Source organism: Sturnus vulgaris, chromosome 25 (genome assembly GCF_052056855.1).
Source record: "Sturnus vulgaris isolate bStuVul1 chromosome 25, bStuVul1.hap1, whole genome shotgun sequence".
Classification (NCBI taxonomy): Eukaryota; Metazoa; Chordata; class Aves; order Passeriformes; family Sturnidae; genus Sturnus; species Sturnus vulgaris.
Genome location: NC_142267.1, coordinates 1,709,315 through 1,723,262, shown reverse-complemented (window position 1 = coordinate 1,723,262; position 13,948 = coordinate 1,709,315). Strand labels below are relative to the sequence as shown.

The following is a 13,948-nucleotide window of genomic DNA, read 5'->3' as shown; positions in this document are numbered from 1 at the left end:
AAAAAAAATAAAAAATTAAAAAAAAAAATCCTGCTGTGGCTAAAATTTCATAGTTATGAAATCAGTTTTTAAAGGGGCCAGCGCTGTTTCAGAGCAGCAGAGTTCAAACTTTTATTCCTTTTTCCACAACAGCGCTTCAGGACCTTCCCAGCTCGGTCCCAGGTTGGTTTTGTGCTCAGGAATGGAAATGATTTTGTGATTTAATTCAGGCAGCGGGGGTGGGGAGCGCGGGGTGTGCGGACACGCTCGGGGACAGCTGCAGCCAGCCCCGAAAACGCTCCCGCAGCTCCGGTTACAGCTCCCGGAATTCCTGCCCCAAATCAGCCAGGACACAAAAACTTTCCACCCTTCAGCTGTGCCCTGCTAAACCCTGAAACCAAACTGGAGCCTTCAGCCTCATCCTCCTCACTCCGAGCAGCTTCTACACCCCAGGATGAGTCCCAGGAGCCAGGAATTGCTGGGAAAGGGACCCACAAAATTCCTGAGTGTGTTTAACCAACTCTGGAAATACAATACAATTTTCAGTGCCCCTGATCCCGTTATTCCTGGTTACAGCTCCCAGATTTCTGCCCAAAATAATCCAGGACACACAAAACTTTCCAGCCTTCAGCTGTGCCCTGACTCCACTCTGGAGCCTTCAGCCTCATCCTCCTCACTCTGAGCAGCTTCTACACCCCAGGATGATTCCCAGAGCCAGGAATTGCTGGAAAACTGATCCACAAAATCCTTGGATGTGTTTAACCAACCCTGATCCCGTTATTCCTGGTTACAGCTCCCGGAATTCCTGCCCTAAATCATCCAGGACACAAAAACTTTCCAGCCTTCAGCTGTGCCCTGACTCCACTCTGGAGCCTTCAGCCTCATCCTCCTCACTCTGAGCAGCTTTTACACCCCAGGATGAGTCCAATGAGCCAGGAATTGCTGGGAAAGGGATCCACAAAATCCCTGAGTGTGTTTAACCAACACTGATCCCGTTATTTCTGGTTACAGCTCCCAGATTTTGCCCCTAAATCATCCAGGACACACAAACCCTTTCCAGCCTTCAGCTGTGCCCTGACACCAAACTGGAGCCTTCAGCCTCATCCTCCTCACTCTGAGCAGCTTTTACACCCCAGGATGATTCCCAGGAGCCAGGAATTGATGGAAAACTGATCCACAAAATCCCCGAGTGTGTTTAACCAACACTGATCCCGTTATTCCTGGTTACAGCTCCCGGAATTCCTGCCCTAAATCATCCAGGACACACAAAACTTTCCAGCCTTCAGCTGTTCCCTGACTCCACTCTGGAGCCTTCAGCCTCATCCTCCTCACTCTGAGCAGCTTCTACACCCCAGGATGTGCCCCAGGAGCCAGGAATTGCTGGAAAACTGATCCACAAAATCCTTGGATGTGTTTAACCAACCCTGATCCCGTTATTCCTGGTTACAGCTCCCGGAATTCCTGCCCTAAATCATCCAGGACACACAAAACTTTCCAGCCTTCAGCTGTGCCTTGACACCAAACTGGAGCCTTCAGCCTCATCCTCCTCACTCCGAGCAGCTTTTGCATCCCAGGATGATTCCCAGAGCCAGGAATTGCTGGGAAAGGGATCCACAGTGTGAAAAATGAGGTTTATTTTTTGGGTGTAATTTTAAAAAGTTGGATAAAAGACAATAAGGGATAAATAATAAAGCAAAAGTTGTGTTCAGCTAAGAGCTCCTCCTCTGTTTTGGAGACACTTTTTAAATTCATCAGCCCCTTGCATATTCATTATCATACATTTTCCAACTTTTCTACCATTTTCTATCTCCAAGATTAAGGAAAATGGAATAAAGGAATGAAGAAAAGGGAATTTCAGCAGGCACCGGGTGCCTCTGGGCTCTCCAGGCTCCACCAGCATCACATAAAGATATTTAAGGTTTAATGGTTAAGAGATTTGATATTTGATATTTAAGAGATATTTGGGGGATGGATGGACAGGATGGGGACAAAAAAGCAGGAGATGGAATAAATCCTTATTCTGTGGGGAAAGATTCCCACAGAAATATTTGAGGGATGGATGGACAGGATGGGAGAAAAAAACAGGAGAGGGAATAAATTCTTATTCCGTGGGGAAAACTTCATATGGAAATATTTGGGGTCTTCACACAGGGATATTTGAGGGATGGATGGGCAGGATGGAGACTGGAAACCAGGAGAGGGAATAAATCCTCATTCCATGGGGAAAGATTCAAACTGAGATATTTGGGGTCTTCACACATGGAAATTTAGGGGATGGATGGACAGGATGGGGACTGGAAACCAGGACAGGGAATAAATCTTCATTCCATGGGGTAAAATTCACACTGAGATTTTTGGGGTCTCCACAGGGAGATATTTGGGGTCTCCAGAGGGAGATTTTTGGGGTCTCCAGAGGGAGATTTTTTGGGGTCTCCAGAGGGAGGTTTTTGGGGTGTGGAAGGATGGGGCTGGTACCACGGCAGGGAACAACTGCAGGGTGACATTTCTGCTCTTGTCACCCCTCCCTGCCTCAGCCTCGCTGACTTTACAAGAGATGAGGAGATAACAGAGAGATGAGAAATAAAGAGATAACGAATAGAGAGATGAGAAATAAAGAGATAAGGAATAGAGAGATAAGGAATAGAGAGATAAGGAATAGAGAGCTGAGAAATAAAGACAGGTATTAGGCTGGGCCCAGGTAATTTCAGGCTGTTTTTATGATCATTTCTCCTCCCTCTGTGCTGGAGCAGGAGCTGGGCTCTTTAGGGTTAATCCAGGCTCTGTGTGGGTCTCCTGTCCCCAATATTGGGGACCCTCCTTCCAGAAGGAGCCTCGTGCAACAAAACCCGATTTCAGCCCGATGCCAAAATCCGTTTGTTACTCTGATTTAGCCCCACGCATGAACAAACCCTTCCTCTGGCCGTGCTGTGATTTAAATTCGCTTTTAAGTAGCAAATTCATCATTTTGGCTGCCCCCAGCCTGCCTGGGGATGGCGTTCAGGGTCAGCTGGACACATCACACTGAATTTTTTAATTTTTTTTCTTTGCTGACACATTCACCCAGACCGGTTCTGCTGGCTTTAAACTCCTCTAATTCCAGCTCTTATCAGACTCAGCCACATCAGTTTGACTCAGGGCTTTAATTCTTCCTGCTCTGTTTGAAACACCCCAGCCAGAGCTAGAAAATATCTCCCAAACATCCTCGTTTTTCCACTTCCCTTTCCTCTGGCAAAGAGACTTTTTGAATTCCGTGTCTCTTTTCCTGGAGCTGGAATGACATCCCTGCCCCTTTCCCAGCCAGGAGCAGACAAACGTCCCTGGCTCAGTGCCTGAGGAAAATCTCTGCTCCAGGAAATCCTGGGAATGTCTGAATTCACGGGGGCCTCCATCCCAAATCCCGACTCTCTGAATTTACCATCTTTTTTTTTTTTTTTTTAATATTTTTTTTTTTCATGTTTGTGAACGCTTTGCCTGCGAAATAAACAAATTTTTTTCCTGCTTTTCTCCAAGATTTTCTCCCAACCCAACCAGGACAGAGGCTGCCGCTGAAAATCCGACTTTTCAGATTTCATTTTGGGGACGTTCCCCTCCCGAATTTTGGGACAGGGGCTCGTGCTCAGCAGCACGGATGTCCAGGCAGGGATATTTCACCCATCCCAGGGAGAAGATTCCAGCAGCTCTGGCTCATCCATGCCCAGGGCTCCCGGCAGAGCTGATTAATCAGCGTCATTAATAACAACAATTAGACCAATGGAAACCCAGCCTGGGCTCCCACCCTTTGGGGACTTCCCCCAGAGTAATTTGATTTTTTTTTTTATTATTTTTTTTTTAAATTTTCGGAGCTGCAGCCAGGCCCAGCCTCTGTCACTTATTCCCTTATTCCCCTGGGAATGTTCCTGGAGTGCATTTCCAGCCATGAGAGCCACAGAACCTCAAAAAATCCTCCAGGATCCCCTCACACTATCCAAATCCCATCATTCTGAGTTTGGGCATTCCCAGGCTCCTCCATCCCTGGAAATTTTCAAGATTGAACCGAAATTTTCAAGATTGAACCAAAATTTTCAAGATTGAACCTCAAAAATCCTCCAGGATCCCTTCCCACTATCTCAGCCCCATCCTCCTTTCTTTGGGCATTCCCAGGCTCCTCCATCCCTGGAAATTTTCAAGATTGAACCGAAATTTTCAAATTTGGATCTCAAAAATCCTCCAGGATCGCTTCCCACTATCCCAATCCCATCATCCTGGCTTTGGGCATTCCCAGGCTCCTCCATCCCTGGAAATTTTCAAGATTGAACCGAAATTTTCAAATTTAGACCTCAAAAATCCTCCAGGATCCCTTCCCACTATCCCAGCTTGCTCCAAGCTCCATCATCCTGGCTTTGGACACTTCCAGGCTCCTCCATCCTCGAAAAATTTCAAATTTGGATCTCAAAAATCCTCCAGGATCACTTTCCACTATCCCAGCCCCATCATCCTGAGTTTGGGCATTCCCAGGCTCCTCCATCCCTGGAAATTTTCAAGGCTGGACAGAACAACTTCATTTTTTTTTTTTTTTTAAATAATTAATCAAGGAATCACAAAATGCTTTGGGTGCCAAGGGACCTTAAACCCCGAAATGATCAGATTTATTTATTTAAGCTGTTCCTTAAAGGATCAGCACAGCAATGAGTCTTTTTTTTTTTTTTTTTTTTTTTTTTTTTTTTTTTAATTTTTTTTTTAATTTTTTTTTTTTAACAGCATTCCAGCTTCCCTGGCAGAGTGGGACGAGGCAAAAAGGTGTTCCTAGATTCCCCAAAAGTCCTCGTGGGAGATAAAAGCCACGTTATCTGCTGGGGCTGCACTCAAGATGTGCAAGAACAGGTCCTGCCAGGTGATTAAAATGTTTACTGGAATTGCAGGCACGCCTCTACAAGAAATCAGCTTTACCTGCCAGGCTGGAGGTGAGACACATTCAAATCACGGAATTTAAAACATTAAAAAAAAAAAAAAAAATTTTTTTTTTCTTTGTAGGAACTGGGGATTGATAAGGTGGGAAGCAGTGAGGATGGATTTGACACGGAGTTCATTGTTAATTATCAGATGTTTAATCTGGTGTTTGTTCATCCTGGGTAAAATTTTTTTTTTTTTTTTTTTTTGAGGGAGGTTTTTTTTTTCCCCTCTTTTTTTCCCCTCTCCCTGTGTGTGGCAAACAGAAGAAAATTTAATTGTTTCAAAGGCTCTCCGTGGAGGAGAATAAACCAAAAAACAAATTTTCTCTGGGAAGTGCTCTGTGGGTGCAGCAGGAAAAACAAAAGTGATTCCTACACTCAATTAAATTTTTGCCTCTTCCATAAAGTTTCCTATGGCAAAAAAAAACCCTTCAATTTTTGCCGAGTCTCATTTTCATCTCTAATTCTCTCCAAATTTGTATCTTTTACTTCTTTAGAGCTGTAATATTTCAGGGACGTGCCATTTTCTGTGGGAAAAGTCCCATCCCTTTACACACATCCAAAGATTCTCTTGCATTCCTAACAAATAATCCCAACAAAAGAACTAATTAAAGACTTGGAAGGAAAGGAAATACAGGAAGAGGCTGAACCCTGCAGCCTTTGAGAAAGCCTGAATCATTCAGCTTGGCTCTTCTTTTTCCTCCTAAGGTCAGGATTTCCCAATATTTGAGCTGTAAAATCAGAATAATTCAACCTGGCTCTTCTTTTTCCTCCCAATATCAGGATTTCCCAATATTTGAGCTGTAAAATCAGAATAATTCTGCTTGGTTCTTCTTTTTCCTCCCAATATCAGGATTTCTCAGTATTTGAGGTGTAAAATCTTAATAATTCAACTTAGTTCTTATTTTTCCTTCTAATATCAGGATTTCTCAATATTTGAGGTGTAAAATCTGAATAATTCAACTTAGTTCTTATTTTTCCTCCTAATATCAGGATTTCCCAGTAGTTGAGGTGTAAAATCTCAATAATTCCACTTAGTTCTTCTTTTTCCTCCTAATATCAGGATTTCCCAGTAGTTGAGGTGTAAAATCAGAATAATTCCACTTGGTTCTTCTTTTTCCTCCCAATATCAGGATTTCTCAGTATTTGAGGTGTAAAATCTGAATAATTCTGCTTGCTTCTTCTTTTTCCTCTTAATTTCAGGATTTCTCAGTATTTGAGCTGTAAAATCAGAATAATTCCACTTGGGTCTTCTTTTTCCTCCTAATATCAGGATTTCCCAATATTTGAGGTGTAAAATCAGAATAATTCAGCTTGGCTCTTCTTTTTCCTCTTAATTTCAGGATTTCTCAATATCTGAGGTGTAAAATCTGAATAATTCCACTTGGTTCTTCTTTTTCCTCTTAATTTCAGGATTTCCCAATATTTGAGGTGTAAAATCTCAATAATTCAACCTGGCTCTTCTTTTTCCTCCCAATATCAGGATTTCCCAATATTTGAAGTGTAAAATCAGAATAATTCCACTTAGTTCTTTTTCCCCCTAATATCAGGATTTCCCAATATTTGAAGTGTAAAATCAGAATAATTCCACTTGTTTCTTCTTTTTCCTCCCAATATCAAGATTTCCCAATATTTGAGCTGTAAAATCAGAATAATTCCACTTGTTTCTTCTTTTTCCTCCCCATATCAGGATTTCCCAATATTTGAGGTGTTCACAGTTTCAGTGTTCCCCTGCTGCACATATTCCAGCCCTCCTGAAATACCCAAGCTCGTTTCCAGCCTAATCTCTTGTTCTCCCTCTAACAGGCAGACTGTGTCTGGCCAGGGGGGAAATAGTTCATAATTCCAGGCTTAAATAAGTGGCTTTTGATAAAGGTCCAAGAGAGTGCTCTGAGAGCTGTTTTGTTTTTGTGGATGGAGCAGACAGAGCAGAATGATGTTGCCTGCATGCTAAGAAACCTGGCCCCGAGCCCACACACACACACACAGAGAGAGCACAAAATAAATAAATAAACACATCCATCAATGCTGACGTCACCAGGAAAAGGGTCACTGCCATGTGGGACGAGACATCTGGACAGTGAAGTCACAGCTCTGGCTCGGTGCCACCGAGCAGTTCACATGCTCTGCAGCACAATGGGATGGAATGACAGGCCAAAAAAAAAATAATAAAATAAAATAAAATAAAGGGGGGAAAAAAGTGGGTAATTCCTAATTGATGCTAAGCGAGCAGAGGATTAAAGCATAAAAAAGAAAAAAATGAAAGATAATTTTCTTTGTAGGAGCTGGGATTGATAAGGTGGGAAGCAGTGAGGAGGGATTTGACACGGAGTTGGAGGCGATTGTTAATTCTCAGATGTTTAATCCGGTGGAAAGCAGAGGTTTCCTACGTCACTTTTCCCTGATGGAAACCACGATTCCAGCAGCAGCCTGGATGTGCCAAAGCTGTCATCTCACCTGACACTGCCCATCACTGCCAGCACCGGCAATTCCTGCACAATTCCCAATAAAAATCTCACCCGACACTGCCAGCACCGGCAATTCCTGCACAATTCCCAATAAATCACACCCGGCACTGCCCATCACTGCCAGCACCGGGAATTCCTGCAGAATTCCCAATAAAAATCTCACCCGGCACTGCCCATCACTGCCAGCACCGGCAATTCCTGCACAATTCCCAATAAAAATCTCACCCATCACTGCCAGCACCGGGAATTCCTGCAGAATTCCCAATAAAAATCACACCTGGCACTGCCCATCACTGCCAGCACCGGCAATTCCTGCACAATTCCCAATAAAAATCTCACCCATCACTGCCAGCACCGGGAATTCCTGCAGAATTCCCAATAAAAATCACACCTGACACTGCCCATGACCTGCCAGCGCCGGCAATTCCTGCACAATTCCCAATAAATCTCCCCCATCACTGCCAGCGCCGGCAATTCCTGCACAATTCCCCATAAACCACGCGCAGCCGCAGCAATCCCGGAGGTGCCCTGGCCCCGGTGTCACCTCCAGCTCTCCACAACCACAAAACGCCAATTCCCCAGCGCTGCCTCCAGCACCGACCACCAAAACCTTTCCGCACGGAGCCCGAGCCCCAAGAAACAATCATTATGAACGAAAACCGTCTTTTAACAAAACACAACCTGGTTTTTCGGCGTTATTATTTTTTTTTTTTTTTAAACAAACAAAAAGATTCCGGGAAGAAACACCACGAAATATCAGCAGGAAGCGCAGAGCGCCTTCCCCTGCACACAGAGCAGCTCCTGCCGCCTTTTGTCTGCGTTTCTGTGCTGCAGAAAGCGCTGGGGCGGCGGGGATCGCTCCCTCGGGGAGCTCCGCAGCCGAGCCCAGGCGGACACACGGCCGGGATGCTCCGGGCACAATGGAGCATCAGCGCCCCGAGCCCGGCTGATCCATCCCCAGCCAGCACCCCCGGCCATTTCTGCATTTATTTCTGCATTTATTGTTTCTGCGTTTATGATTTCTGCATGTATTGTTTCTGCATTTCTGCATTTCTGCATTTCTGCATTTCTGCATTTCTGCATCAGCCGCCTGATGTGGATGTGAGCACAGCCAAGCCGGAGCCTTTGTTGTCACAGCCCAGATTCCTTCTAGACCGCTAAAAAAAAAATAAAAAAAAAATCCATCCTCCAAGAGATGGGAATGCGGCCTCGCGGATGGAAAATGAGTGTATTCCTGAGCCGCGGCTCTGCGGGCGGGTCCAGCCAGCGCCGCCCGGCTCAGCCCCGCTCCCAACGGAGCCAAAAATCCCCAAAAATCGAATTTTTCATCTGCCAAGCGCCCGAACGCGGCGGGGGAAGGGAGGGATGGGGGATGGATGAGGGGCAGGGAGGGATGCGGGGCTCGGGAGGGTGGCATGGGGGGAACGGCAGGGATGGGGGGCACAGGAAGGAGGAGGGATGCGGGGCTCGGGATGGATGAGGGGCAGGGAGGGATGGGGGGTTCGGTAAGGTGGGATTTGGGGTTCAGGAGGGTGGGATGGGGGGTTCGGCAGGGATGGGGGGCACAGGAGAAAGGGCTGCGGGGAATGGGAAGCCGAGATGCGGGCACAGCCGGAGCTGAAGGCGCTGGGCCCCGGCCCCAGCCCATCCGCCGGCCCGGGCTGGGGGGGGGGGGGGGTGCTGGGCCGGTCCCTATGCCCGGAGCTCGGCCCGGCGAGGCCCTGCCGTCCTTCCCGAGCCATTCCCGGAGCGGCCCCGCGCTTACCGGAACCGGGGCGAGTCCTTGATGCACTCCTCGAACTCCACCGTCATGCTGCCGGCTCGGCCGCGCTGCGCTCAGCGGAGGAAGCGCCGCATCGCCCGGCGGCTGCGAGCGGAGCGAGAGCGAAACGGGCAGCGCCCGCCCCCCGCGGCACCGGCCCGCCTCCCTCGGCACCGGCACCGGCACCGGGAACGGCCCAGCCTCCCCCGGCACCGGCACCGGCACCGGCTACAGCCCAGCCTTCCTCGGCACCGGCACCGGGAACGGCACCGGGAACGGCACCGGGAACAGCCCAGCCTCCCTCGGCACCGGCACCGGGAACGGCCCAGCCTCCCTCGGCACCGGGAACGGCACCGGGAACAGCCCATCCTTCCTCTCCCGGTACCGGGAACAGCCCAGCCTTCCTCTCCCGGTACCGGGTACAGCCCAGCCTTCCCCGGCACCAGGAACGGCACCGTCAACGGCAACGGGAACGGCTCCGGGTATAGCCCAGCCTCTCCTGGCACCGGGGCTTGCACCGGGAACAGCACGGGGAACGGCATCGGGAACGGCCCTGACACGATACCAGTACAGAACTGGGAACGGCACCGGGAACAGCCCAGCCTTCCCCGGCACGGAACCGGGAACAGCCCTGACACGGCACCGGTACAGAACCGGGGATAGCACCGGGAGCGGCCCAGCCGCCCGCAGCACCGGCACGGCGCTGACACGGACCGGACCCGCCTCCCGCAGTACCGGGTACAGCCCCCGGTACGGCCCAGACACGGCTCCGGTACGGCCCAGACACGGCTCCGGTCCGCGGCCCGTACAGCGGCACAGAACCGGACCGGCTGCCGTACACCGGCCACGGCACGGCCACGGAACTGACACGGAACTGACCCAAACCCCGCACACCGGACACGGCCCTGACCCAAACCCCAAACACCGGACACGGTTCTGACCCAAACCCCAAACACCGGACACGGTTCTGACCCAAATCCCGCACACCGGACACGGTTCTGACCCAAATCCCGCACACCGGACACGGTTCTGACCCCCCCGGTCCCCCCCGGCTGCCCCGGGTTCGTGACCCGGGCGTGTCCCCTCTGCTCCGATCCGTGGGTTCTGCCCGGCTGGGAAGGACCCAGAGATGACAGAATCGGGATCCTCAGGAATCCTGGAGAGAGCTTTGGGATCAGCTCAGCACCCCCAAAACCGCAGCACCCCAAAACCGCAGCAACCAGAACCAGAACCCAGAACCAGAATCAGAACCAGGCACCCCTTGGGCACCTCCAGGGATGAGCACCCCATCCCATCACCTCCCTGGGCAGCCATTCCAAAGCCTGGGCATCCCAGAAAAAAAAAAAAAAATCAGATTTTCCAATATCTGATTGGAATCTGCCCTGTCTGAACTTCCTGGGCAGCCATTCCAAAGCCATTGCAATATCCAGTCACCATTTCCAGGGAGAAAATGTTGCCTGTTCCTCGTATTTGGGTGAGGATGGCTCAGGAGGTGCTCAGGACAGGCGTGGCTCAGGGCTGAGCTGGCTGTGACACCGGCTCAGGTGGATTGTGACAACCCTGGTCGTGTCAGGGAGGAATTTTTTTACCATGAGAGTGTTAAAACAATGTCAAAGATTGCCCAGAGAGCTTTGGCTGGAAATATTCCTATCCCTGGAAGCATTAAAGGTCAGGCTGAGCAAACTGGCCTGGTGGAAGGTGACCCTGCTGCTGGCACAGCAGGATTTAAAGCTGAATTTAAACTGATTTAAGCTGAATTTAAACTTTTTCCAATCCAAACCATTCCAGGATTTCCAGGCAGGATTGCAGCAGTGTAATTCCATAACCACCAGCAGCAGCAGCATTGGCATCAATCCTGTCCCTCCTTCATCTAGTTTTTAATTGTCCATAGGCTAATTTTTCATAGTTTTTAATTTTCCATAGGCAGTGGATTTTTAATTTTCCATAGGCAGTGGATTTTTAATTTTCCATAGGCAGCAGCCACGGGATAAATCTGCAGGAAGCACCCGGGCAAGGAGCACATCTGGGTTTGTGGCTGAGCTGAACTGCATTGCCACAGGACAGGCAACAAAATGTGGAGTGGCTTAATGAGGTTAATTAATCCTGATCTTCCACCCACCGAGCACCCACAGACACAACAGCAGCAACCACAGCGCTCACGGATGGTTTTAGGTGAACTCTCTGTGAACTGACAGAAGGCCTTGGAGTGGAAACCCCATGTTTTGAGGAAATCCAACATCCAAACTAAAGCCACGAGTGGAACAACAGGCCCGGGGTGTCAGAATCCATGGCAAGGAACCCTCACTCAGCCGTGAGTGATGAAATGAGATTTTAATGATAATTTTGTACCCAAAATTCATCTCCAGACCAAGTTCTTGTTTCCATCTGAGTTCCCAGAGGTGAGAGAAAGGCCTGAGGTGGAAATCTCACATATAAAGAAAATTCTATGTAATATAGGCCCGAACTAAAGCCATGAAACAACAGGCCCAGGGTGTCCAAATCCATGGCAGATGTCACAAGGACATCATGAGTGGTGAAATGAGATGTTTAATGACATTTTTGTACCCAAAATTCACCTCCAGACCAGGCTCTCGTTTCCATCTGAGTTCCTAGAAGTGAGAGAAATGGAAACTGCCTGAAAGAGAAATTGTCTGAAGTGAAAAATCCCATGTTTCAAGAATATCCAACATCTAAACTAAAGCCACGAAACAACAGGCCCAGGGTGTCCAAATCCATGGCAGATGTCACAAGGACATCATGAGTGGTGAAATGAGATTTTAATGCCCTTTTTGTACCCAAATTACAGCCAAAATTCATCTCCAGACCAAGTTCTTGTTTCCATCTGAGTTCCCAGAGGTGAGAGAAAGGCCTGAGGTGGAAATCCCACATATAAAGAAAATTCTATGTAATATAGGCCCGAACTAAAGCCATGAAACAACAGGCCCAGGGTGTCAGAATCCATGGCAGAGGTCACAAGGACATCATGAGTGGTGAAATGAGATGTTTAATGACATTTTTGTACCCAAAATTCACCTCCAGACCAGGCTCTCGTTTCCATCTGAGTTCCTAGAAGTGAGAGAAATGGAAACTGCCTGAAAGAGAAATTGTCTGAAGTGAAAAATCCCATGTTTCAAGAATATCCAACATCTAAACTAAAGCCACGAAACAACAGGCCCAGGGTGTCCGAATCCATGGCAGATGTCACAAGGACATCACGAGTGGTGAAATGAGATTTTAATGCCCTTTTTGTACCCAAATTACAGCCAAAATTCATCTCCAGACCAAGTTCTTGTTTCCATCTGAGTTCCCAGAGGTGAGAGAAAGGCCTGAGGTGGAAATCCCACATATAAAGAAAATTCTATGTAATATAGGCTTAAACTAAAGCCATGAAACAACAGGCCCAGGGTGTCAGAATCCATGGCAGAGGTCACAAGGAGCCCCCACTCAGCCATGAGTGATGAAATGAGGTGAAATGAGACTTTTCATGCCCTTTTTGTACCCAAATTACAGCCAAAACTCACCTCTAGACCAGGCTCTTGTACCCACACCTTGATTTGTCGGCCACAGCCAAGAGTGAGAGCAAAAATCTTTGTTTGTATTTCTTGGGTCCTGTGATGGGGATTGTTGTGTCTGAGCACAATGGGAAAGCTGCAGCTCACACTGGAGTTTACAGAGTTCTACACCAAAGAACGGCAGGATTATAAATATATGAATATAAAAGCAAAAATCCTAAGGCATCACCAGCAGGGATGGCTGCACAAGGCCAGGGATTAGAAATCCCTTTCCTCTCCAAAGCTGGGATTCATCACTTTCATTGGAACAGTCTGGCTGCCATTGTGTGGCCTGAACGCTGCATTTTGCCATTCAAATCCCATCCCAGACTTGCATGAGGGGGATTTTTCTGCTTTACCCATGAGCTGGGTGCCTGCTTGTGCTGCTTTGAGGTTCTTGCCCATCCAGATATTGCAGTTCAGTGTTTTAGAAAGAGTTTTAAATACAGATTACAGGCATTGAGAACATCTGCAGCCTTTGTGTTCTACCATGATCTTGGTTTATTTTTGTCCCTGGAGCAGTTTTTTTCCCCTCAGCTGTCATTTACACATCTTTCCAGGCTGAACTAGATGGATTGGGATTGCCTGGAACGCCTGTGCTGGCAGGATTTGGGTTGGAAGGGACCTGAAAAATCATCCAGTTCCCAGCCCCTGCCACGGACAGGGACCTGCCACCATCCCAGGCTGCTCCAGTCAGCCCATCCCGGTCCCTGTGAGCCCATCCCGGTCCCTGTGAGCCCATCCCTGTTCCCCCCAGCCCATCCCTGTCCCTGTGAGCCCATCCCGGTCCCTGTGAGCCCATCCCGGTCCCTGTGAGCCCATCCCTGTTCCCCCCAGCCCATCCCGGTCCCTGTGAGCCCATCCCTGTTCCCCCCAGCCCATCCCAGTTCCCATCAGTTTACCCCCGGATCCCTCCAGCCCATCCCGCTCCCTATGAGCCCATCCCGGTCCCCGATCCCCATCCCTCTCCCAGTGAGCCTATCCCAGTTCCCCCCATCCCGGTTCCCCCAATCCCAGTCCCCACGAGCCCATCCCAGTCCCCATCCCGGTCCCTATCCTGCTCCCTGGTCCCCATCCCAGTTCCCGGTCCCTATCCCAGTTCCCGGTCCCTATCCCAGTCCCTGGTCCCCATCTCGGTCCCCGGTCCCCATGATCCCATCCCAGTCCCCGATCCCCATCCCTATCCCAGTCCTCATGAGCCCATCCCGGTCCCCATCCCTCTCCCCGATCCCCGATCCCCATCTCAGTCCCCGATCCCCA

General features: G+C 49.0%; 1 protein-coding gene and 1 long non-coding RNA gene across 2 annotated transcripts in view; both read right to left on the bottom strand.

The window, feature by feature from the left end:
* The window catches only part of ACAP3 (ArfGAP with coiled-coil, ankyrin repeat and PH domains 3), a 77,727-nt gene extending 68,476 nt beyond the window's left edge, over positions 1-9,251 (bottom strand). The window contains exon 1 of the mRNA XM_088178717.1: positions 9,141-9,251. Within this exon, the coding sequence (XP_088034843.1) occupies positions 9,141-9,187 (47 nt within the window). The 5' untranslated portion in view covers positions 9,188-9,251. The remainder of the gene's footprint in view (positions 1-9,140) is intronic.
* A 1,144-nt stretch (positions 9,252-10,395) lies between these two features.
* LOC148221235 (uncharacterized) lies at positions 10,396-13,837 on the bottom strand. Its single transcript, XR_015808411.1, has 3 exons — positions 12,659-13,837; positions 12,171-12,229; positions 10,396-11,772 (listed from the first exon to the last, which is right to left on the bottom strand). It is a non-coding gene; the product is annotated as an uncharacterized LOC148221235 (long non-coding RNA).
* Positions 13,838-13,948: the final 111 nt, after the last annotated feature.